The sequence below is a fragment of the Podarcis liolepis genome (assembly GCF_965112155.1).
Source record: "Podarcis liolepis genome assembly, chromosome: 6".
Classification (NCBI taxonomy): Eukaryota; Metazoa; Chordata; class Lepidosauria; order Squamata; family Lacertidae; genus Podarcis; species Podarcis liolepis.
Window position 1 is genome coordinate 43769237 of NC_139559.1, and position 26347 is coordinate 43795583.

Below are 26347 nucleotides of genomic sequence, written 5' to 3' on the forward strand. Positions count from 1 at the left end.
TCAGAACACTGATGTGACCAAATCTCATGCTTTAAATTCCCCCCACCCTACCTAGATGCCCCATGTAGGGTTGAGGGAGACGACCACCCTTTGGGCACCGCAGTTAAGAATGGAGGGAGCAGAAAAACAATACTTGCCCAAGGCTGCAATCATTCACCTGGGAACAAACTCCACAGAACAAGCACAGTGGTATCAGTGTGAAAAGAAGCATGTCCAGGATTGTGCTAATGGCAGAAAAACTACAGCAGCATAGTTGCAGCTCATACACCAAGGACATTGCAATGACTGTTAATGTCACACGAAGAGCACTTCTAAAGATGTATATACCTCAATCCCAAGATTCCCAGTGAGTTTTGCACTCAAATAAATTCTTATCCCAAGGAAAAGCTTAAAAAGCAAACAAACACTTCTATAAACACATTCTCAGTTACCAAGATCGTCCATAGAATTAAATTCAACTCAACTGATTTAAATGGAGCTTACAGTTAGAATTACTGCCTTACTTATTTTTTAAAAGGTAATGTGAAGATCTTCATATTTTTATTAATTCAAAATATTTTGGTAATCTCTCCCTCCTCCCTCTTGCTCCATCCATTCATCCATCATTGCTTAAATAAAAGTTTACAAGTACAGCTTCAGTCCTGCCAGATGTTTGTGGCAACTGCCCTTATGAAATAAGATTAATTCCAATGACATCCACCTATAACAGACAGCACATAGCTCAGTTGATAAAGCATGAGACCCTTAATTCCAGGGTTGTGGATTTTAGTCTAGTGGCAAAAAAAATCTGCATTGTAGGGGGTTGGATTAGGACATAGGTGGTCTTCATAGTCCCTTCCAACTCTACAATTCTATGAGGGTATGATTTTTAACAGTAAGAGTGACTGAAAGCTCTTTTAATTCGATTTTAGCTGTTTTAGTGGTACTTTATTTACTGCTCTTACATCCTATTTTGTGTTGTTTTGCATCTTCTTTTTTAGCTTTTTATTCTAAACTACTGTAATGGTTCTAGGGGTTGCTCGTGTGTAAGCCGGTGCCTATCTCCCTGGCTGGGTGCAAACACCTGGCTGGGTTGCCAAAGTGAACCTTTTCTGTCCGGACAGCCACTCAACCGTGGCTGTCTCAATCACTGGCAGAATCCGTCAGTGGGCGTTTCTTAAACTTCTTCCAGCAAAGAAGCTCTTTGACTCCTAGTCTCCTCCTACTCTCTCTGCGCGAAAGCCTTCTGCGCAAGGAGGGCGTGGGCAACGGAGGACCCCTACACTCTCCGCTGGTCCCAGGCAAGGAGTCATGGGACCGCCTCGCCGCTTCCCCCATCTGTCCCCCTTCTCCACTGGTGCTACGCTGATTCTCTACCCCAGAAGATGGGCTGCTTCTCCCGATCCCTGGATGCTCTCTGGAATCCCTCTGGCTTTTGCTCTCTCCCTCAGGCACTGATGGCAGTTCCCTAACATCCACCTCCTCCTCAGGACCCCCACCCCTGGCGCGATCTTCCGATACATCCTCCTCTCGCTCCTCGACCGACGATGCGGGGAATCCCCTGAAAGAACTGTCATCATCTTCTGAGGATTCAAAACCAGCCTCCCATCCGCTCGGATCTCTTCCAGCTGGTTGAACCTCCCAGTCTGATTCTTCTCCCTCGGACACCTCCCCTGCCTCCTCTTCGGAGGCAGGAAAAGTCACAAAGTCCCCTTCGTCGTCTGTGGGTCCAAATTCTTCCTCCCAGAATCTAGCTAATGGTTTGGGCTTACCCGGGAACAAACCATGAAACTCTTCCACCAGATACCCGTCAGTGATTGATTCAGCAGGGACCCAAGTGTTAGACCTAGGTTCTCCCTCCCAGGCTACCAAGTAGTCTACCTGGCGACCTCGCCACCTCGAATCGAGTATTTCCATAGCTTTGTTACAGTGTTCCCTCTCCTCTACCCGCGGGTGGGTGGTAACCCCTCCCTCCCGTCCCGGGAATTCCTGCCCCTCCCTGTAATGTGAAAGTAGGGACCTATGGAACACCGGATGTATCTTCATGCTGTCAGGCAACTTGAGTTTAAATGCCACTGGGTTAACCTGCTGTATTACCTCAAAAGGCCCCAGCCGCCTAGGCTGCAACTTCTTGCACCCTCCCTTTAGGGGCAACCCTTGGGATGACAACCACATCCGGTCTCCCACCCGTATGGCCTCCCCCTCCCGACGGTGCCTGTCTGCCTGCCTCTTGTAAACTTCCTTGGCCCGCTCCAAGTTCAGCCTGAGTTGCTAGTGTAAGGCCTCCATTTCCTCCGCAAATTGCTCAGCCGCAGGTACACTCCATCCTTCCTCCCCCCGCCCCGGGAAGGCCCTGGGGTGACACCTGTAATTGGCCATGAAAGGGCTCATTCCCGTGGACACGTGTTCAGCGTTATTGTACGCAAATTCAGCCAAAGCTAATTTCTCTACCCAATCGTTCTGCCTCTCGCTGACATAGCAGCGTAGGTACTGTTGGAGTATACCGTTCGCTCTTTCGGCCTGTCCGTTGGTTTCTGGGTGCCTTGCCGTCAAGAAGCTCACCTCGACCTGTAGCAAGCTCATGAGTCTCCGCCAGAACCGGGAGGTAAATTGTTTCCCGCAATCTGATATTACCCTCAATGGGGCCCCGTGCAGTCTAAAAATGTGGTCCACAAACAGCCTGGCTGTCTCCTCTGCCGATACTGCATGCGAGCAAGCTACAAAATGGCACATTTTAGTCAGTAGAGCGACCACTACCATGACCGCTGTCTTTCCCCTTGACTTGGGCAGATCTGTCATAAAATCAATGGACACCACCTCCCAGGGCCTTTCCGGTGTAGGTAAGGGTTCCAGTAGCCCCGCGGGGGCAGTCCTTTCCCCCTTTGCCCTCTGGCATTGGTCGCACACTTGTACATATTCTTGTACGTCTTCCCTCACCTTTGGCCACCAGAACTGCCTGGTGACAAGTAGCATGGTCTTGTGCTGTCCAAAGTGCCCAGCTGTTGGGTTGTCATGGACCTGTCTAAGTACCTTCCCCCTCAAAGTCTCTCCTGGTACATACAGCGCCCCCTTGTAGTACAGTAGCCCTGCCTTCTGCGCAAGGAGGGCGTGGGCAACGGAGGACCCCTACTCTCCCCGCTGGTCCCAGGCAAGGAGTCATGGGACCGCCTCGCTGCTTCCCCCATCTGCCCCCCTTCTCCACTGGTGCTACGCTGATTCTCTTCCCCAGAAGATGGGCTGCTTCTCCTGATCCCTGGATGCTCTCTGGAATCCCTCTGGCTTTTGCTCTCTCCCTCCGGCACTGATGGCAGTTCCCTGACAACTACTTTGAGCGTTTGGTGATAAGGCAGATACAAATACTTTTAACAAACAAATCTTGGCTAAGCATTGCAGTTATGAGGAAGGCTAGCTTCCAATTCTAAAGCCATGGAAGTGGCCTGGGAGAAGGTTCTGCCCAGAGTTCATGGTGATGTCCCCAAGAGGACCTGTAAGACCTTCCCCCAAAGGAGAGTGAAAACACATACTAGATCACTGTAGCACTTAGGTTTTTGTTAAGCTTTCCTCCCTACTCCCAGCTATGTCAATTTATTTTATATTATTTACTTACAACATTTATAGACTAAAACAGTTTTCAGGGTGGCACATAACAAAAAATTAAACGTTTAAAATTCAATAAATAATAAAACCAACTGAAGAAAGGTTCTCAGTTCTCTCTGTATTAATTTTCTTTAATGACCACAGTGTTAGCTAATCAGATTGTTGATTACCAGTTATTGTTTTGTTTTTCTAATATGGTTAGAATGCCTGCTTGTTATTCAGTTACCACTCACTATTAATACTTCTCTAATAATAATAATAATAATAATAATAATAATAATAATAACAACAACAACAAAGTAGTGGGTTGACAAAGCAGACGACACACAGATTTCTCTAAGTGGTTCTTTATAGTAAGCTGGACCTGAACTGAGCTGAACAGCTCAGCCGGCCTGCTTTTATAGGCGGCCGGCTGTCAACATTGTAACAACCACACCCCAGGGTTTCCCGCGTAAATTAACTGACGTGGACCTGAGTGAAAACTATATACAGTACACAATACCCCTGGTGGCCAGGGTGAGCCACATAACAGGGTGAGGTACGTAACAACAACAACAACAACAAATTTTTAATAGTCCGCCATTCCTGGTACATGTTGGGTGAGGGAAAGGCATTGTCTCTTCATGTATAAGATCTTCCTGGAACTTGGTCCATTCTTGGGTCTGAAGATAGTGTGGTAAGACAACTTGGGATTTTAAATGGAAGAAGCTGCTTGGAATAGGCATTGGTCCAGCAAGCCCATAAAGTCCATATCAGCTAGCATCAAAGCAACTTCACTAAAAGTATTTGATTGATAAAGTTAGGTCACATTTACTTCCTTGGTCAGAATATGGACAGGATGTAAGGCTAAGGGCATACACCGCCATCTTTGATGGGAATGCCCCTGCATATGCAACTTTTAGTAAAAAGTATGCCAGGAATTAGTATCACCAGGACCTCCACTTTACACCTGAGCTTTTCCTGCTACCAATCTTTAGAGGCCGAACAAGGATGTTTTAGCAAAGGAGTTGTTGTAATTTCTGTTGATGGCTGCCAGAGAAACCATTGTCCAAATGTGGAAAGCCCTGGACAATTTGGACTTACCTGCATGGTATGGGAATGCCTGTTGGGTGGCTCTAACAGGAAAAAATAATCACACATAATTTTCAAGGAAAGGAACAACCACAGACTTTCTCCGCCACCTAGTGGCCCTTAATTACATATAGTTCTAACAAAGACCTGCAAATACAGTATATAAAATAACCACTATTATATGCATTTTGACCATATGATTTCACTGTGACCTTACTTGGGACTTCACTATTATTGATCTTGATTTCTTGTATGACTGTAAAACAGGTGGCATTGATTAGTTACTATTGTCACAGGTCATCAATGTGGCAATCACAGACATACATACACAGATTAAGAGAACAAAGGAAAGGTGATGGGCCATTAAGAAAGCAGGGAGAAGGCAGATGGGAAGGCCCCTCACCAAACTGCAGGATTGCATGAGGCTCTTAATCTCAGAGTCACAGGTTCAAGCCCCACACTGGGCAAAAAGATTCCTGCATTGCAGGAAGTTGGACCAGATGACCCTTGTGGTCCCTTCAAACTCTACGATTCTAAAGTGAGACTGAAATAAAAGCCTCCCCTGAAGATCTCCAAACCTGGGCACATTCGGTCCTTTTCATGAGTGGTACCTCTCAACTTACTTAGGCCATCTACGTTCATGTCAGGGGATATAGCTACTTACAGCACAATTCTATGCACACCTACTCAGAAGGAAGACCTGTTGAGGTGAGTGGGCATAGGACTGCAGCCTCAGAGGACTAGCTCTTCTCTTCATAGAACTCCAGGGTCATGTAGTCGAACCTCCTGCAATGCAGGAATCTTTTGCCCAACGTGGGGCTTGAACCCACAACCTTGAGATTAAGAGTCTCATGCTCTATCGACTGAGTGAAACCAGGACCTGCCAGTCTTAGTGGTGATTTATGAACATAAGAAACTAAGAAGAGCCAGCTGGATCAGGCCAATGGCTCTATCTAGTTGCCGACCAGATGCTTTCACGAAACTCACAAGCAAGATACGGGCACAAGAACACTTTCCACTCCTGCAGTTTCCAGCAACTGGCATTCAGAAGCATTGCTGCCCCAAACACTGGAACCAGAGCACAGTCATCATGAATTTGTATAAACCTATTTTAAAGCCATCTAGGTTGGTGGCCATTATTGCTTCCTGCGGGAGCAAATTCCACAGCTTAACTATGTGCTGGTTGAAGCAGTGCTTTCTTTTAATCTTCCAACTTTCGGCTTCACTGGATATCCAGGAGACCTAGTGTTGAGTTGGGGAGAATTTCTCTACCCGTTTTACTCCATGCCATGCATAAATTTATACACTTCTATCCTATTAATTCTCGCTCACCTTTTCCATATACAGTGCTACCTCGGGTTACAGACACTTCAGGTTACAGACGCTTCAGGTTACAGACGCCGCTAACCCAGAAATAGTACCTCGGGTTAAGAACTTTGCTTCAGGATGAGAACAGAAATCATGCAGTGGCAGCAGGAGGCCCCATTAGCTAAAGTGGTACCTCAGGTTAAGAACGGTTTCAGGTTAAGAACGGACCTCCAGAACAAATTAAGTTCTTAACCTGAGGTACCACTGTACTGAAAAGTCTCAAACGCTGCAACTTTTCTTCATAGGGAAATTGCTCCTCCCTCTTGATTATTTTGGTTGCATCCCTTTTCTGAACCTTTTTTCCTTTATTCTTTTTGAGCTGAGGTGGCCAGAATTGCACTGACACCGTAGATTTGCACTAACGGCATTATGATACTGCATTGGCAGTTTTCTTTTCAGTTCTTTCCTAATAGTCCCTAACATGGATTTTGCCTTTTTCACAGCCTGCACACATGGGTTCGACATCCACCACGACACCAAGGTCTTGTCACCGTTTTTCTGACCCTGCGAGGGCAATATGTAAAATTAAGATTGGAACCATGGTCTCTGAGGTCCTAGTTCAACGCACGAATTACTACACTGTAATTTAACGCACTTAGCCTTCATTTAAAAACAACAACAGGCTAAGTACTTTGAATGTGTTGTACGCAGAAGATTCTTACAGTGTCTTATTCAGTGCTCCCTCCAACAGGGGCAAGGACAGGGCCAGTTAGGTTTGATGCTACTGAAGGTAATGGGGCCCTTTATATGTCCAGCTGTAGGTTTTATTTTGTTTTTTTATCTTAAAATTTTGAAAATGTACATTCAGGGGTTTTTTTAAAAAAAAATTGGGGCCCCCAACAGAATGGGGCCCTAAGCTATAGCTTGTTTAGCTTATACCTAAAACGGGCACTGGGCGAGGAAATGGAGCGGTGCAGTTGCAAGTTTAGATTCACAACCCACGTCAGGGCGGGAACTCGGCGAACAGCCTGCAAGCCGTCATCTCCCTCAGCCTTCCATCTTCCTCCCTAAGTAGCTGAAATGCGGAGATAACGACACAGCCTTAACTAGTTAATGGAATGGAGAAGTACCCGCGCAATGCGCTATTTGAGCAGCTAAGCCTTATCAATCGCCTCATGCAATTCTCTTTTCCCGCCTCCCATGCAGAAGACGCCTGCAGCTAAAGAAATCACACCCATGTAGATTTTATGCCCGTTTGGCAGCCTCAGGGAGACATAATCACTTTCCCGACAGCCTTTCGCAGCTGAGCGGGATTCTCAGAAGCGGGCCTTCTCCTTCTCTGACTTTCGGTTTCAGCGCGCGCGTTCTCGCCGGCTCGCTTCTCCTATCTGCCTGCAGGGGAGAGCAGAGCCCGCGCCAGGGTTACTGTGGGTGACGATCGTACACAGGCAGGAGAAGAAGCGGCGTTTATTTGGAGCGCCTTTGGGCGCCTCTTCCTCTTTTCGGCAGCCGAGGCGCTGAGAAGAAGTTAGGGAGGCAATAAGCAACAAATCGAGCGAGTTTTCTCCTCTCTTTCTCTTTCAATGGGCTGCACTCGTCTTTTCGCAACACCGAGAGGCTTCAGCCAGGTTTGATCTGGTGCGGGACGCGCAGCGCGAAGCTCTCCTTCCAACCACGTTTCTTCCAGCAAAAGAGAAACAGCGTTGGCGCTAAAAGGTAAAGACTTTTGCAAGGTAGAGGCTATAATAGACCTCTGGGAAATGAAGTTCATTCATGTAACCCTCCCCCCCAAAAAATAAAAGCTGATACTATGGAAACGCTGTTTCTTTGAAACAGCGATTGTATGAAGGGCGGGGCGGAGAGCGACCAGTTGGGTTTGTGCTGCGTTGAGAAGATGCTTTCCTTAAGGAAGAGGCCTTCTTGTTGGGAAGGAGAAGGGTTTCCGCGCAGAATGGCAAAACTAGTTTCCTAAATATTGTGATTGCCGTATTTTGTAAGGTAGCTGCACATGGGCACAGCCAGGACTTTTGTTGGGGGACAGAACCGACGTGATTGGTCAGTTAAATATTTCTATTTTACTTGATCTGGGGCTATGCCCATGTAGCTGCACAAGTTTTTAGTCTAGGGCTGGTCGTTTCAGAGGTATTGTTCCCCTCTCCTTCAGTGCTAACCGTTTAAGTTATACTACTACAGAATTTTAACTTTAGTGGTTTCAAGGGAGTTGTAGCTGTTTTGGGCCGTAGCCAGGAGTTATTTTGGGGGTGGGCAGAACCGAGTTATCTTTGACAAAATTGGTTAGTTTAAGTATTTTTATTTGTTTACTTGATTTAGGGGGCTCAGCTGCACCCCCTGGCTACGCCCATGCCTCAGGCCCTCTGATTTTGTATGTGGTGTTATAAGAAAAACTGCTCCCTTTCTCTTATGGGATATTCCGGAGCCCGTATAGAGTCCTTAAGTGGGCTCCCTATGGGTGGGTGAAAAAAACAGGCCAACCAAAGTACCGTCTTTTTCTGTGTATAAGACACCTCCATGTATTTTGGGGGACTCAAATTTTAAAAAATGGGGGGAGACGGCACAGAGTTGTGCTTTTTTTGCGGAGGATTGCCCAGAGTTCTTACATTTCTTATGTTCTCCATCTTGCCCTTTATTCACTGTGATTTGCAGCCACTGGTGTTCAGATTGCTTACTCCTGCCGATACCCAAATATGTAGTATGCAGCCATTGTGGTTGGTAGCCTTACGCACCGTGAATTTGTCTAATCTTTAAAACCATCCAAGTTGGTGGCCTCATGTAGAAGCAAATACCTTAATTTAACTATGTGCTGCGTTGTTACCCTTCGAAAGGAAGGTCTGAAAATACGCCTCGTCTTTCTTCCCAGTTCAAGACAAAAGGTGTTGTGGAAAGAGCAGCTTTATTGCTTACTGCAGCAAGAAAGAAAGGTGCCCCAGTGGAGAATTCCAAAAGCTGGGGCCGCAATACAAGAATTCAAGGCATCTATATGGCATTCTGAATACATGAAGCCCTCATGCCTGTATCATCTCTGCAATATTATTGGTTACAGTAACATGTGAACAGCTCATGGTTCTTTACCTGGCCTTCCAATTAGGCACCCCATATTTGGAGTTGTTTTCTACCTAAAACTCCCTGTATCTTATCAAGGTCTCTTCCTCAATCGGGGATTGGGCTATATGATTCTCAGGGTCTCTTCCAACCAGGGTGGATAAAAATCAATGATTAAAAAAAAAATTAAAATCAGATTTTTAAAATTTAAATCGGGGTGTTTTTTTTTTTAAAAAAAATGCTTTTGGAGGAAAAATCTTTCCAAAGAGAGTTTTCTATTTAAGTTACATTATAGTCCAACGGCTATTCATCAGGAAATAAGGATTTGTTTTTCATGTGTGCTAAATGCAGCCTAAGTTTTTGTTTTAAATTGTTTAACCACATCAGTTTACAAACATGGATACATATGCTATAATGTTATTGTTTTAGTTAAATAAATTGTTTAAATTGTTATTAAGGAAATGATTATTTTTCTCCTTCTTGCAAAGTACAGCAGAAAATTTGTCCAAATATAAGCAGTTAACTTATTAAACCACACAATAATTTCATAATTATCGGTCTATGTATTTCTAATAGTATAACCAAGTCGGTAATTTTTGATATAAATGTAAAAACGACACTGAAAAATTATTATTCCAAAAATGAAACCTTCATCTGGTTGTAAATACTGTATTAAGATTATAGCAGCAAGAATTAGTCTTTCTGTAAAAAATGATTTAAATCAAGTCTTCACTGACTAGTGATTTATGTCATGATTTAAATCAAATCCACCCTGTTTCCAACTCTGCAGTTCTATGATCTTCCAGCTAGCTCTGGTCAGTGTAATTGACTCTGTACCAGCCTTTCCTTTACACCAGTGTGCATACCTAAACTCTGTTAACTGGGCCGGGGGTCCTACAAGTGCTACATGCTCTCCTTACTTGCAAATAATGGCACAGCTTTGGTAAACTGAAAAGAATAACAAGAATACAGAAATACAGAGAGAAGCATACGTACAATACAGAAAGGCACATTCTAAATTGGGCAAAGGGGCTACCTATGTGACTATTTGGCTACAGTGTGAAGATGCACTTTCTTTTGTCTGTCCTAAATAATTCAACATTCAGCTTTCTTGGATGACCCTGCCTTCTAGTACAATGAGTAAGGGAGAAATAAACCCTCTCTATCTACTTTCTCCACACCATGCAAAATCCTATAAACTTCTGTCATGTCCTCACTATTCATATTTTTAATTAACTGAAAATATTGAAATCTTTCCTGATAGAGGAGTTGCTCCTACCCTTGGATCATTTTGTAGCTCAAATCATTCCATATGCAGACAGCATGACAAAGTTTGGCATTAGGATGATGGATAGAAGACAGAGGAGAAGAACTGGGTTTAACCAGTGTGGCAGACTGTTAGCTCCACAGGCTAAGTTTGACAATGATACCAGCTGAATTCTTCGTGACGGCAAAATATATATATATGTGTGGATCTTGGTGAGCACCACGTAAGGACTTTGCAGGCACCATTTATCATTTTCATGATTACTCTAAATGGCATCTTGTTGCTTTGCTCTGGGCAGGATTCAGCTACTGAGCCCTTTCAGTGGAAGTCTTGTGCAATGACTTCCGCTTGCACAATGCAGATCCCCCCCCTTCCCCCCACATGGGAGAGTTGGGAGAACCCCAAAACAGTGTGCTTAGGGGGGGGGGTTTGAGGGCATCATCACCTCGCCAGCTGAAATGCCTATGCAGATGGAACAAACATTCATCATAGCACAAGACTGATTTCCACCATATATAGCTAAAGCACATTTATACCACTTTTAGAATCATGGCTTCCCCTTAAGAATCCCGGCAACTGTTGTTTACTCCTAGTAGAGCTACAATTCCCCTAGCAGCAAACTACAGTTCCCAGGATTCTTTGGAGATTGTTAATGATTGTTAATGTTGTATAAGAGTGCTTTCTCTGCTGCTCCAGAGAAGCGGACACGGAGCAATGGATCCAAACTACAAGAAAGAAGATTCCACCTAAACATTAGGAAGAACTTCCTGACAGTAAGAGCTGTTCGACAGTGGAATTTGCTGCCAAGGAGTGTGGTGGAGTCTCCTTCTTTGGAGGTCTTTAAGCAGAGGCTTGACAACCATATGTCAGGAGTGCTCTGATGGTGTTTCCTGCTTGGCAGGGGGTTGGACTTGATGGCCCTTGTGGTCTCTTTCAACTCTATGATTCTATGAAATGTATGATGTGGATGCAACCTTTCTCACACCTAAAGTCTGCCCACTTCTGATCTAGATAGCAACAAAGTGAGAAGCTATGGGCAACTCTTGAGTTCAATTATAAACTAGAAATACCATGCTTTGTTTTAAAAACAATTCTGCCATCTTCGCTTGAGTACCTTTGTGCATAAGCAGAGTACAGTGGTACCTCGGGTTACGAACTTACTTTGTTCCGGAGGTCTGTTCTTAACCTGAAACTGTTCTTAACCTGAGGCGTGCTTTTGCTAATGGAGCCTCCTGCTGCTGCTGTGCCGCCGGTGCGCGATTTCTGTTCTCATCCTGGGGCAAAGTTCTCAACCCGAGGTACTACTTCCGGGTTAGCGGAGCTTGTAACCCGAAGCGTTTGTAACCCAAGGTATCACTGTAACTTTCTGTTTTAAAGCAGATACTCCCTCCACTTTCTGGGCATGCCCCAGATCAGGTGTGTGGACACTTTACTCTTTCAGATGTTGTTGAGTCCCATAGTTCTAGTCATTACCTGTGTTTGTTGAGACTGATTGAAGTTGTAGTTTAGCAACAGCTGGAGGGCCAAATGTTTCCCAGCCTTGCCCTAGAACCTGGAATTGATGCTTTTATCTCAGTCTGATTCCCTAGGGCAGAGCCTAGGTCGACTGGCTGAAAGTGACCTAAGATGACAGGCAGCTGTTCATCTGAGGAAGGAGGAGGCTTGGCCTGTACTCTGAATTGCCTAGTTAATTTGCACAGTAGTGGCTGAAAAGCTGAAAGTATCCTGAAATGTCTTTTTTTATCTCCTTCCACAGGGCTTGAAATATGGAGAGGGGTTACCCCATGTTCTGGGGTAGGCAACAGTATGGAGCTGGGTTTTATGCAGCCGTAAGTTGTTGTTGTTGTTGTTGCTGTTTTGGTTAAGTCTTCTTTACCCTCCCCAACACTGTCTTGATCTTTGGTTGACTCAAGTAGTTTTAACATATATTTATGCTGTAAAAGAAACAGAATATTTATTACTGAAAGCTGGAGCAATCTAGAATGGCTTTTGTCCCTAAGGAATGAAGATAACATGCAGGAAGCTTGATCATTTTCTGTAGAAAAAGAGCTTTAACAAAAACTTTTCTACTGTTGTTTTTTGCTCAATAATATTTTCCAATTCTAAAAACGAGTTGTTTCATAAAATTAATTGGGAACACAATAAATGTACAGTGGTACCGTGGGTTAAGAACTTAATTCGTTCTGGAGGTTCATTCTTAACCTAAAACTGTTCTTAACCTGAGGTACCACTTTAGCTAATGGGGCCTCCCACTGCCGCTGCATCACTGCTGTGTGATTTCTGTTCTCATCCTGAAACAAAGTTCTTAACCCGAGGTACTATTTCTGGGTTAGCGGAGTCTGTAACCTGAAGCGTCTGTAACCCGAGGCACCACTGTATATAATACCAGTCAAATTGTAGTTTTAAAGTTTTAATTAACAGTGCCTTCCTATAAAGACATTGTGGAGTTCAGTATACCCAAAGTATCAGTTTTTGCTGAATCAGTCTGAGTTTTAAATCTAAAGAAAAATATGGATTCTAAAGCAAATTCCATTGTTTAGACTGTACAGCATATTCTAACTCCCTGTTCCAATGCTTCCAGTAAGCATCAGCTAGCAGAATCTTAGGAGTCAGCACTCACAATACTCTACCTTGAACACCATTCTTTATGATGGGGAAAGGGGGCAGTGTTGGAATATAACTTCCAATATACTTTGAGTAGAAATGGGTCAGAATAACATCTGACATGGCATGGGGACAAAGGAGGAAGGAAAGAAGCAGGGCTGGCAGCATTGACCAATTAATAATCTAAACAAGAATCATCAAGTAAGTTATAAAAGTTACAAAGGAGGGAAACGGGGGTTGCTGAATTGCTTCTGGTACCTGAGATTTGGAGGTGAGCTATCTATCCACTGTTAGTAAGTTTCAGTTCTTGCATTTGCAAAACTGTTCTTTCCCTTTTCCTGTTTTGACCAGTTAGTCTAGTTGTGGGTTAGTAACAGAGTGAAATGTTTTCCCCTGTCCAGAATTCGCAAAATGAAAACTATTGGAGGGACTCTTGGGCTTGGCAACAGGACAACAACTATTGCCCAGGTACACCATCTGCTTGGTAAGTGACTTCTGCGTTTTATTTTTATTCATATTATATATGCATATACACATATTTGTCCCCACTTTTTCAAAGTATAATATAAATTAATGACAAAAATTAAGTTAATAAACAAACTAAAAACTAATAAAAAGATGCTAAACTTTAAACTTTCTAAGCAGAAGAACATGAATATGTTTGCCCCACACTTTTAACAAAATGTATTTTCATAGTAGCTTATGAATTAAAATTAAGTTATGAAGCAACGTAAAAACTAATAAGATGTTAAAATTAACATTTCTAAAAAAGCAGCACAGTAAGCTCAGTAGGCTGTTGGTCCATCTAGCAAGTAAAAACTACAAAACATCCATTGGTCATGCTGGCTAGGAGTGATGGGAGCTGAAGTTGTACCACATATGAGTGGCTACAGATCTCCATCCCTGGGCTATGCTGAGCTGAATCTACTACGGTGACTTGACCAACAGCTCATGATTGATGGCAGTAGAGGCAACTTATGCAGAATACTGTGTTTGTGTTTCTTCAGGGTACATCGTGGCAAACCTCACAACTACAACGTTGCTTACCGAGGCCGTGGTTGGAATCACTCTCAAGGGTATTTCAGTGGGGCACATTCCAGCCGAGGCCATCATAGAGGAGCTAAAAGCAGATCTTCAAAAGGTTTGGTTTTGTAGGGAGGAGAATGGTACATAAGAAAAAGGGAGTAGTGCTAAATACTTGGGAACAACAACCAAAAACAGAGGCAAGGCTGAAAATATATATGTGGGATTGAATATTGGACCATCTCCTTCTCTGATCCCCTACCCATTTCACAGTTATGTGGTGGACTGTGTCCCCGTAAAATCTCACTCATCCATGCTATGTTTGTGGTTGAAGGAGCACAGTTTTATTTGTGATAGATAGTTTTGTTTTTATCTTGTTTTTATCTTTTAGGAAATGTTACTGAATGCCACTTTTAAATTATTTTTAGATTTTTATTAAATGGTACAAACATGAGCAAAATAATAATGTGGCGAAATGTCCACGTTATCTGCTTTGGGGTTGTATTTCTGTGTTTCAGTTGTACTAGTTCACTTCTCCCAATATCAAAAGCTTGCTTTTCACTAGAACCAGCCTCCCTGGTTGAGAGAATGGCCCAGCTAGGCTGACCTGTTTGGCTCATTGAGCTTCCAAGATCTAGGATCTGCAGTTGAAGCCCGAAGCAGCTAAATAAAAAAGGAGAGGTTCTGGGGCTCAATTCTGCTAGGAGTGCCTGTTCCAGATGTGTGGCAGGGACAGCTTTGTGCTTAGAGAAAAGACCCGGGCATCTAGCACGTACACAAAAGTAGTCTTCGTTAATATTGCTTCAAATATCCTAGAGTGGAGATCTAGAGCTTGTCCACACTTGACTTTTGCCCTGTGCTTTCTAGGCACAGGTCTGCACTTTCCCAGTCCTTGTCTGAGGGCTTTTTTGTCACACTTTCCTCAGGAGAACCTGATCTTTACCACTGAATTGAGCAAATTGCCATTTGCTTCAATTCAGCGGTAAAGCGTAGGTTTTCATGGGGAAAGCAGTGGGGCAAAAAATAATGTTTGGACACAAACCTGGAAAGCCTGGAGCTGCCCTTAGAATTGTAGAGTAAAGCTGAGGTTGGTGAGCCCCGAGTGAAGACTGGCTCAAATTAAAAGCTTGTCATAGATTTCCTGTTCTGTAGATAAATACAGTGGTACCTCGGGTTAAGTACTTAATTCGTTCCGGAGATCCGTTCTTAACCTGAAACTGTTCTTCACCTGAAGCATCACTTTAGCTAATGGGGCCTCCCACTGCTGCCATGCCGCCAGAGCACAATTTCTGTTTTCATCCTGAAGCAAAGTTCTTAACCCGAGGTACTATTTCTGGGTTAGCAGAGTCTGTAACCTGAAGCGTTTGTAACCTGAAGCATATGTAGCCCAAGGTACCACTATACAATAAATAACAGCAGGAGTTTTCAGGAATATGTCGTAAGAAACTGCATTCTACCCAGTCACACTATAGCTGGCAATGGCTCTCCAAAGCTTCCAATAGAAACTTTTTCTAGCTCTACCTGAAGATGCTAGGATTTGAAAGTAGCAGCCTCATGAGTGCAAAGCATTTGCTCTATCCACTGAGAGAGTCTCTCCTCTCTTTTACCTGATCTTTGGAACAGCATGTCATCTATCTAACTGAAACTCCAGTACTCATCCATTTGCCCTGAAAAGACTTAACAAAGCAAAGTTGTCCCACACATCCAAACTCTCAGGTTGTGGCAGAGGCATTGCATGCTGAGTTTGTTTCTCTGTTTGCAGGAAAAGGTCGTTCTAAAAACTCATCCCGTTCCTCGTGCTTAATCAATATGACGGTAAGCGATGAACCTATGCTGTGGCTAGTTCCTACAGGGAGGGTGTCTCTTACATGTGTGGAAGAGATCAAGGGATGGTGTGATGTGGGGCAAAGTTTGGGAAGAAGATTTCTCATGACTATGTGGCTGGTCTGTATGGTTGAAGAAGTCGCTAACTAATTCAGACTGCCTCTGAGATACACAAGCAAAAATTGCCATTTTGCCTCTTTTTGACATCCCACTGTTCAGGGTTTGTCAACATTATTTTTCAACAGAGCTCTTGTGCCTTGAACAGCTGTCTAACATGGGAATAGCTAGAGAAGCTTTCCCCATCACTTCATGGCAGCACCAAAGGCAGGGGCAGGGGGAGGCTTCACCTGCTACATTTTTGTTGGTAAAGGTGCTGAAGCTCTGTCAAAACAAGCTGGAGTTTGCAGCACTAGACTCATCTTTCTATTCCTGTGCTACAGCCAGATAAAAAGGGAAATAATTCTCAAAAAACTGGAGGACCATCAGCAACACCAGAATCTAAACAAGGGCAGAAGAATTCAACAAGTTTGATGAAAGAAACTGACACATCCAAGGTAATTGTAGGAGAAGTCTGGGCCACCTTGCAACAGGTAGTTCCTGAGGAAGGTGGTGAGTTCTCGATCTGTGAAGGGATATTTTCCCTGTGGTTTCTCAGAGCAGTAAGAACTTGTAACATTTTGAAGAGTAACATGGCTTTACCTGGTTGCTGAGGGAATAAAGGTTTATGTATTAACTGAATGGAAATGTAGATACAAATCCTGGAAATGTGTTCTGATGTGGCTTATTTAACAAAATCTGCATACTGCTTGATTGAAAGGAAACCTCTAAGTAGTGTTGCAGCACTTTGGGAGCTCATTTCCCTCTCATCTCCCCTCCCCACAACCAATGAGAGTTATTTTTCTTCCTCCTTCCCTTCCTCCCATGATTCCATCTAGATCTACCTCCTGTCTCTCTCTTTCACCCCTCCCTGCCTCTGCTGTGGGGGTTCTCTAGCACAACAGACCCCAGCAGAAAGTGTTTCTTGAAGTCAGTGTTTATTGCTTGTAACTTCAGTCCTCACTTAACTGGGCCCAAATCCCCCTCCCCCCCGGTGCTACAAAGGGAAAATGGATCACTTGATGTTGTAGTGTTATCAGGCGATTGATGGATGAGCCAGCCTGCCCATCTTTCAAAATGACCCACCGTGGGTGGGGGAAACACAGCATCTGACCCACCAGCTGGCTCCAGTTCTCTGGACCCTGATCTGTCCTAATACTGTTTCTTATTCTGACTGGCAGTGGCTCTCCAGTGGCAGACCCTTTTAAAATGAAATAACCTTGCAATCCTTCTCATACTTCTATAATTCCCAAGATTCCTTGGGATCGAAAACAGGTTTTCAGTGAGTGTTTCCAGAGCCGTGTTGGATCCTAAAGCAAACACAGCACTGGCAGCAGTAATAAAAGTGTCCCTTATTTGCACATTTCCCCCTTCCTGCTTGGCATTTCTTTAGGTGGATCAGAAGTCCAGCAAAACCATCATGTCTGCAAAGGATTTCAGTTTTCATTTGCCCTCTGTTTCCTCAACATGCCCACAGAGCAAACAGGAAGTGCCATCAAAGGAAAAAGAAGAAATTGAGGTAAACAGCTCCCTACACATTACTAAGAGCAGATGATATGGGATATGGGTGGAAGATGGCATCCCTAGTGACCTCCATGTCTCTATTAAAGGTCACAGTGCATCACACTTTCGCTGCATGAGAATACTTGTGTGTTGGCACCTCGTCGGAAGCTTTCGTCCATTTAGCAGTGTTTCTGGAAGCAGTGGTCAGCAATTGAAGCTACACTTTGAGAAAAACACTCACAGGCCGTGTACAATTTACTCAAGTGATTTATTCCTTGACTGGTCATAAATGCATCATGGTAGCACTATTTACAATCATAATAGCAATAGTTGTAACAGCATACTTAGGTTTCAATCCTTTCTCTTTAGCAATGACGTAGGCAGACACAGTCTATCAGTAGTCGTGATGCAGCAGTTTGCAGTCAGCATTTGTTGGTCAGTCATCTGTGAGTGTTTCATCTCAGTGTAACTTCAACTGCTGACCACTGCTTCCAGAAACTCTTCTAAATGGACAAAACTAACCCCCCCAGCCCTATATGTTTTCACCTATTGATAGCTGGGCACCATAACCCTGAAGCGAGCATATCACGTACATAGCTGTCCGGTCTGCTGAGTTGCTGAGCCTGCATAATCATGTTCCCACAGTCTCATCCGCAAGGCTGGTTATGCCCAACATGAGCTCAAGATAAGGGAAGGCCAGACGTATCTTGAACTAAATGTAGCAACCTGAGAGGCTCCCAAGAGTAGTTCAAAAATATCACAACAAAATCCCATTAAAATTGGTATTGGCTGTTGTGACTGGGAGAAGTTTACATCAGGTATAAAGCTGGATGTAAGTATTCTAAATAATAATAATAAACCCACACCTTAGCAGTAATATTTTATTGGGATACAAGGCCATTTTTGTTCAAGTATCGTCTCTTAACACTGGTTAGGTTAAATTCAACTCTCCACTGAGAAAGCAGTCATCCTCATCATTCCTGCACTGTAGCGGGTTGGACTCAATTATCCTGGGGGTCCCTTCCAACTCTATAGTTCTGTGATCATCATCCTCTAACAAATCTCTGCAGGTCAAGTTGGAAGACAGTCAGACCTCTGAAGACCCTCCCAGTGAGACTGCTCCTTTGTCACCTGTGCATGCTCCATCCAAGGCAGCAGAAGGTTTGCCAGCCACAGTAAAGGAAGAACCTGTGGTGGTATGAAAAACCTTCTCTTTTTCATTTGCATAGGGGTGTGGATTCTTTGGCTTCAATTTCACTGCTGTTAGTATTTTGTTTGTTCAGCCTACCAATGTACAAGTGTGCCCATGTGTTGGAGTAGTTCTGAGCAGGAGTGAGTAGTGGGGATTTGAGACTTGTTTTTCTCTGGGCTGGGACTCTTCCAGGCATAACTTGTTCCTCCTCTGCAGTTGAACCATGTGCTCCTCATGAGACTGGAGAGCCCAACCCTTGCTCAGGAAGTGTGAAAAGGGAGCTGGTATTGTTCCGTTAGCTACCTTTTTCATTCTCTCTTTGTGGGTGGTTATGTACATACACATGAAGGAGAAAGCTCAAATTTTCTTGTGTCATTTGAATCTTGTGTCATTTGAATCATTAGTCAGTTTGGAACAATGGAATCAGCCATTGAGACTGGTTATGTTTAATTAAAGGTTAATGAATGAAGACAACTACTTAATAATTAGTTAATGTTAAGTAGTTAAGATTTGCCACAGTGGGTTGTGATTGCGACAGGATGCCTTGATGTAACTATATGATTGGCTGACTAGACACCTGTGTAACAGAGAACTCTATACAAATGCTATTTATTCTTACCAAGTTGGAGTTGTCATACAATTAGTGACAGGAGATTCTTTTAGATCAGAGCGTTTTCAAGAAAAACAAAATGACCCAAATCTTCCTAGAAATAACCCTTTATTGATTAACATTTAATAACTAATAAGAACTCATTCTCCCCTCTCATTCATACTTACCAGATGGGTGGACCCACTAAAATAATTTATCAGTTTCTTTTAAGAGTCTTTGGGCGGCCACCTCAGCAGCAGGATAGCAACGCCTTGTGCCGGGGACTTTCCAGCTTTTATATAGTTTCAGGTTTGATCCCTGTATGGGACAGCTACACCTTCTTGTATTGCAGGGGGTTGGACTAGGTCAGGGGTCTGCAACCCGTGGCTCCGGAGCCGCATGTGGCTCTTTTACACCTTTGCCGCGGCTCCGGGGCGGATACTAGCGAGGGGAGGAGGCGCATTGTGCACCCCAACACTCCCCACTGTGGCGGGCGCTGTACTGGCTGTGATGTTGCATGGGGGCAGTGTGTGTGTTAGTCACACACCGTCCCAACGTCAGCTTCCCGCCCGCCTGCTACATTGTAAGGGGCATGTACGCTGGTCACTGCATTGAAAGGGGGCATGTACGCTGCTCACTGTTTTGAAAGGGAGTGAAGAACACACACACACAAAAAGGTAACTTGTTAATTTAACGTTTATTTCTATGAGGAGGAGTAATTCTGAGGGGTCAAACAAAGAAATAATAAAAAAAGTTATTTTTATAATGACGAGTTTTGCGGCTCCCAGTTTTTTCCTTCGGAAACGGGTCCAAGTGGCTCTTTTTGTCTTAAAGGTTGCAGACCCCTGGACTAGGTGATAGCTTCTGCCATGCTGATTCCCCCTATTATCTTCATGAATAGTTATTTGTCTCAGCATGTCCTTTGAGGACAGTTACTTGTCTCAGCATGCCCTCTGACACATCCAAACGTCTGGTACATCCTGCTTTACCATCCTGTTCATTACGTTACATTAGCTGGTTCAACAGTCCCTTTTTCTTCTTCAGAATCTATTTCTATGTTCAGAATCAAACGATCTCTTTATCTTCACAGTCACATACCATCTGACTTTACTCACTCATATCCATTCATACTCTGAGACCCTCACAGGCCTCACAGAGTCGTCCTCTGAATTTTCATGGAAGCTTATTTTTTGCTATTTGCACACACATCTTCTCCAGACTGGGGTAGTGTTGGATTAGGCAGAGACCTCCCTATGCCCAGCTCTCCTGGTTAAGGAGGCTTGTGCTGGCAGGATCACTACTGTGGGGAGCCAGTGGAAAGATTGAAATGTCCCCACCCACCCCCTTTGCGGCCTTTTATACTTTCCTCCAGTATGTCTTCTGGTGCTGCCATTGTCAAACAAGAACTGCTGGTAATTTGGACTCCTCCTGCCACACTCTCCTTCATGTAATGTTTGTGTATAATCTCCAGTTGTGTTAAAGCCCATGGGCATACCAATTAAACTCTTCCTTCCTATAGCCTTGCTGCAGTGGTGTACTCAAGTGTATTCTCTAGAGGTTCCTCCTGTTTTTGTTTTTACTTCTCCTGAATGCTCTACAGGATTTCTTTCCTTTCTTCACGCCTACTGCTGCTTCATCTTTCTCTTCCCATGCCCTTACGTCAAATAAACTCTCTTAGAGGTCACATCTTCAGCCCAGATTTGCAAACAGAATACAAGTTTTACTTTGCAAAGGAGATGGGTAGCTAGGATGAGAAAGGTGAGGTATAAGTGCTTTGTTTTTTCATTCTGTATTGCTGTTGTATAATCCCTTAGTAGTGATTTCTACAGCCATATTATATGAGATGTGCCTTTTAATGAGCAGGGAGGCTGGTGTGTGAAAATGAATGAACTTGAGATGTCTGGGTCTGAAGGTTGGGAAATTATCATCTAACGGAAGGAGGAACAGTTGGATATCATCCTGGATAATCATCCTTTGAATAATCTTTTTATATATAAACTGACAGACAGAATATTGAAAGCCCTTTTTATTTATTTCTCCTATTCTTATTCTTCTTGCTTCTTTTTCTTCGTGGCTGTGGTACTGTTTGTGTGTATCTAGTTGGGTTCAAAGAGAAGAGGGGATTCTCACTCTTAGTAATAAGATTGTAAAGATTGCTTGGGGTATAGGGATACTCTTGTCTTGTTGAAGTCTTCTCTGAAGCTTGGGCTGAGTTCCACTCCCCACTGGAACAACAGAATTTCTCCTTCCCTATACAACTTTGCAGGTGGAGTTGAAAGATAGGCAGGCAGCTGAACAACCTCCCAGCCAGGCCTTACCTTTTCCATCTGCTGAAGCATCTATAGAAGACCAGTCACCACTTGTGACCACAGAAAGCATTCATACTACAAAAAAGGAACTGCCTGTATTGGTATGAACAACTTCCCCCCCCCCCCTTTGCAAGTCAACCATTTGGGTGAAGTAAGCAAGGATGAAATTGGTATCCTGCCTATTGTTTTGGAGATGAGGGCTTTATTCTCAATTAGTTAGCTGTCACCATTGAGTTGATTGCTAGAAAACTGCTGCCCATCTTCTGCTGAAAGTTCTGTGAGTATCTGCCTAGGCCTAGGACATTATTTGGTGCTAAGTTCTTAGTTTATTTGGAGCTGGTATTTTACAAAAGACTCTGCAAATGTGTAAACCTTGTCATGTTTTGGAGTGGTCCTAAAAAGGGATAAGCAATGAGGCTGTTTGTGCTCCACAAGGTCTTGTTCAAATCTTGATAAATTTGTTGTTGTTGCTTTTAAAAATGGATATTTCTAGCCCTTTCAAGTGCGGAGGCAAACTTGTGAATAAGATGACAATTGTTGGGAAGTTATGCACAAACACTGTTAATGGTTTGGAGAATATTCTGGGTTCAGGGATAGCATGAAAACAAATGGTTTGTTTTAAATTCTGACCCTGCCACAAACCATGTTTGTTTTGTTCCTGATAAACCGTGATCTCAAACAATGAGTTGGAGCTGATCAGCAAACTGGAGTTTGTATTAACTGTGATTTGCTCTTATTTCTGCATAACAGCAAACCAAGTATTTGATTTTTCATTATTTGTGGGCTCCTTAAGTGAGTAGGATATTTTCATCTTGCCTTTTAAAACAGGATTTTCATTTCCATTTTTCTTTGTTTTGTTATATGCCAGTTTTAGTGTATGTGATTGATTGTAAGTTGCTTTGAGTTACCTTACTAAAAAAGTGACAGGTAACTTTAATAAATAATAATCCACAGGCTGTTAACAGACCACAAGCCTATCTAATCTTGTCATGTGATTTAGGGTTTGCATTAACTGAAGCCATCAAGTAAAATCACTTTGGGTAGGATCCAATGATTTCATTGCATGAGTGGAATGGCTTTTGCTTGTGCAGTGGGGCTTTTCCACCTCTCAGGTGTAAGATCTTTTAAAAAATATTTTTTTAACTCAAATCACATAGCAAAACAAATGGGGGGGACAGTTTTTAAAACAAAAGGGACATGAGTTTTGCTTAAGTTTATAGTGACATTTGTGAGCTAAAGCTGTGGGAGGAATAGCAAAAGGAATGTTTGAACTTTGCAAAGCCACTGCAGTGGCTACAATTGCTTTTCATGCTTTTTGTTCCGTTTTCTGTTGATGGCAATAGAAGCATGTTTATGAAGTACTTGAATTGCCCTTGCATGAAACATTCAGGCATTATATTTTGTCATATTGATTGCAATTAGGATCTGATCCCTGCAAACCCACAGTTTCTTTCCTAACATCCTAATATTTCCTTCTCTCCTGAAGCTGGAAGCCATCCCACCCAAAGACGATTTCAGCCACGTTGGCTCACCTCCCGCTGTAGAAATACCATTCCTTTGTGAGACCACAAATGATAATCGTTCAGAAGGAAAGGAAGACATTGAACTGGTATTAAATTACACTCTCCTTCTTTCCCTGGAAGTAAACTCCTTTTGTAAGGATTCTAAAGTCAGAGTTGGTTAGTCTTTTGCAAAATATCAAGTACGGTAGGAGGAATAGGGAGGAGGGTAAATCAACTTCTGTTGCATTGCTACAGAGCCAAACTGTCTTCTTTTAATTTTAAATCACATAGGATTCAGAGTGAGAATCAAGGAGGGGTGAAATTCCAGCATGCCTCACTGCTTTGGCCAAGTTTCCAGTCCAATATTTATAGCCTTAAAATGTTCTGCATCAGCTTGTTATGTTACAAGTAACTGAGATAATGGGGGAGGAATTGGCAAAGAGGGATGGGGGAATGTGTGTCCTAGAAATGAGGAAACAATACTGATAATTTGTGTTTCACTATCCAGTCATTTACTCGTCTCAGACTATTCTAACCCTGTTTTCACTTGAAACTGATACAGAACCAAATCACCAGCAGTCTTAAGAATGAAGACCTCCCAAGTACCCTGAGTGATGTTCATGTTGTGCCTGTGCTGGTGAGAGAGAAAAAATATGAAAAGGTAAGACTGTGGGAGCTTCTTCGTGTCTTTGATCCCTGAGAACATGGCTGGGCCTACTTAATATATTCAGAATAATAATAATAATTTTATTACTTATACCCCGCTCATCTGTCTGGGTTTCCCCAACCAATCCATTTGTATCCATTTCTGCAAGGTATGGTAGAAAATCCCAAAGAGGCAACTCAAATGGAACTTTTCAGGCATTCTATTTGGTCATATTGATTGCAATTAGGATCTTATCCCTGCAAACCCACAGTCCTTAATATTTATTTCTCTCCTGAAGCTGGAAGCCATCCCACCCAAAGACCATTTCAGCCATGTTGGTGTTGGTGCTTCTGGGTGGGAGACGGCCTTCTTCTGGCACTGGTCCAAAACACATATCACAGCATTCACTCCTCCGGATGTTCAAGCAAGCAGCAGAGCTTAGAAGAAGCTGAGACCAAGGATATGTAGCATCTGGGTTTAGTGATTTATTTACAGGATCAAAATAAAGAACAGAGCCATTATGGCATGTCTCTTCTCTGAGAGAGGACGACAACAACAGAACAAAGAACAAAGAAGACAGAAGTGGCGTACAGTTCCTTCTGTTTGCACGCTTCCAAAGAATGGAATGTCAACACACAGAGCATGTGATCTAGTAGTCACACACTGCAGCACAAGAGAGAGTGAAACTCCTGACAGTTGGCTCACCTCCTGCTGTAGAAATACTATTCCTACCTGAGACCACAAATGCTAATCGTTCAGAGGGAAAGGAAGACATTGAACTGGTATTAAATTGATGGGAAGTTATCTTTCTGTACATTCTTTTCTCACCACCCTGGAATGTTCAGTTCACATTGAGTTCACACCATATCGATCATTAGTAATTGTTTGATAAGGAGGTTTTCATGCCTGTCTAACTCTGTGTTCCTTTTCCCAACCTTTAACCTATTGATGATTAATGTCTTATATGCAACCCTTATTTGTGTTAACCAATCAGCAACAAGCACATACGTGGCAATGCTGTAATATTCAATAAAAGGGACTCCCCGAGAGATGCCTCCCAGATGACACTTGCCATTCGCCTGTCGTTTATTTCAACCCAACATTAAATTACACTCTCCTTCTTTCCCTGGAAATAAACTGCTTTTGTAAGGATTCTAAAGTCAGAGTTGGTTAGCCTTTTTCAAAATATCAAGTACGGTAGGAGGAATAGGGAGGAGGGTAAATGAGGAGGGTTCTTCTGCAACCTTCTAAAAGAGTTAAAATTTCCATCTTAAAGTTAACTTTGGGTTATGGCCGGTTTCTACTGCTCCATGGCTTACTGGGAAACACATATTGCTTACTCAGGTGTATCTTTAAGTTACATGATGGAGAATCCTGTATCTGGCAGGAGCCACTTGCTGAGCTGAGAGGATTACCTGTTGTAAAATATTGACCAGGCGAATCCTCTTCTCACCCCAGTGCTTATCAACTCCTGTTGTATTGCTACAGAGCCAAACTGTCTTGTTTTAATTTTAAATCACATAGGAATCAAGGAGGGGTGAAATTTCAGCACACCTCACTGCTTTGACTAAGTTTCCAGTCCAATATTTATAGCCTTAAAAATGGTCTGCATCAGCTTGTTATGTTACAAGTAATTGAGATAATGTGGGAGGAATTGGCAAGAGAGATGGGGGAGGGTGTGTCCTAGAAATGAGGAAACAAAACTTCATTTGTGTATCACTAGCCAGTCATTTACTCGTCTCAGACTATTCTAACCCTGTTTTCACTTGAAACTGATGCAGACCCAAATCACCAGCAGTCTTAAGGATGAAGACCTCTATCAGTCCTCTGCTGTGCTAGCTACTAGCTCCTCCAACCTCCCAAGTACCCTGAGTGATGTTCGTGTTGTGCCTGTGCTGGTGAGAGAGAAAAAATATGAAAAGGTAAGACTGAGAGTGACTTCTGATTTGGTGTCATGGAGGAGGCTGGAATTCAATCGCAGCCGTTTGCACGGGTAATTAGAGGCTGAGATTGGAGTAATCAGCCTCCCAACTCCCCCAGGGTCAGGGGTGGCAGTCTCATCCTCATTTGCCCAACACCTGGCCCCAAATCCGGAAGGAATGAGGGGGCAGGGGCCGCTGGATGGAAAGCACCGTGTGCTTCTTGGCAACTCTCCAAAGTCGCCTCCGTGAGCAACAAACTACAATTTCTTAAGATGAAAAATCAGATTTAAGTCATGGACATGCTCTGAGTGAGGGGGGAGAAATTACTCTGCTAATTAATTCAGCCATTGAGGTGCTAAAGTAGAAGAAGGATTATCATCTGCATGGAGCTGGTGTGTCGGAACGGAAGGGGGGTGAGCATTCTTTGTTTCACTTCAATACTTCGCTTTGCTATGTTACTTGGCAAAATCTCCTCTGGAAGGACTGACTACCGGATTATTTATGCAAGCAAGCGAGACTGGAGAATATTGCATTTACTGATGTAATATGGTTCTAAGAATTATTAACTGTGTGGAAATGGCTTTGCAAGCGAAAAATCAAGGCTGCTGGCATTAATTGCTTGGACGAGATAAGGTGGAGAAACTTTGGACATATGCCTGGTACAACTGGCAGAAAGTCAGATCTCCTCCATATTGGAATGTTGCAAGCAACTATAAAAATCAGAAAGTGAAAGTGGAATGCCATAGCTGGATTGGAAGCACAAAGAAAGAAAGAGAAATAAAGAAAAAGAAAGTGAAAGAAAGAAGGAAAGAAAGAAAGAAAGAAAAAGAAAGAAAGAAAGAAAGAAAGAAAGAA

General features: G+C 43.2%; 1 protein-coding gene across 5 annotated transcripts in view; it reads left to right on the forward strand.

The window, feature by feature from the left end:
- Nucleotides 1-7381: 7381 nt before the first annotated feature.
- LOC310709483 (uncharacterized protein) overlaps nt 7382-26347 on the forward strand; it is a 30996-nt gene continuing 12030 nt past the window's right edge. Inside the window, exons 1-12 of one of the 5 annotated variants that reach the window (XM_083509194.1) lie at nt 7382-7671; nt 12039-12111; nt 13288-13370; nt 13894-14027; nt 15672-15724; nt 16174-16287; nt 17223-17348; nt 18403-18528; nt 21380-21523; nt 22909-23031; nt 23487-23585; nt 25352-25492. In XM_083509194.1, coding sequence (XP_083365320.1) covers nt 12049-12111; nt 13288-13370; nt 13894-14027; nt 15672-15724; nt 16174-16287; nt 17223-17348; nt 18403-18528; nt 21380-21523; nt 22909-23031; nt 23487-23585; nt 25352-25492 — 1206 coding nt within the window. In that variant the 5' untranslated portion in view covers nt 7382-7671; nt 12039-12048. Of the gene's footprint in view, nt 7672-7850; nt 7954-7985; nt 8011-8075; nt 8098-12038; nt 12112-13287; nt 13371-13893; nt 14028-14075; nt 14110-15671; nt 15725-16173; nt 16288-17222; nt 17349-18402; nt 18529-21379; nt 21524-22908; nt 23032-23486; nt 23586-25351; nt 25493-26347 lie in introns of those variants that run through there. The other 4 variants (XM_083509195.1, XM_083509196.1, XM_083509197.1 and 1 more) reach the window with 4 other exon arrangements.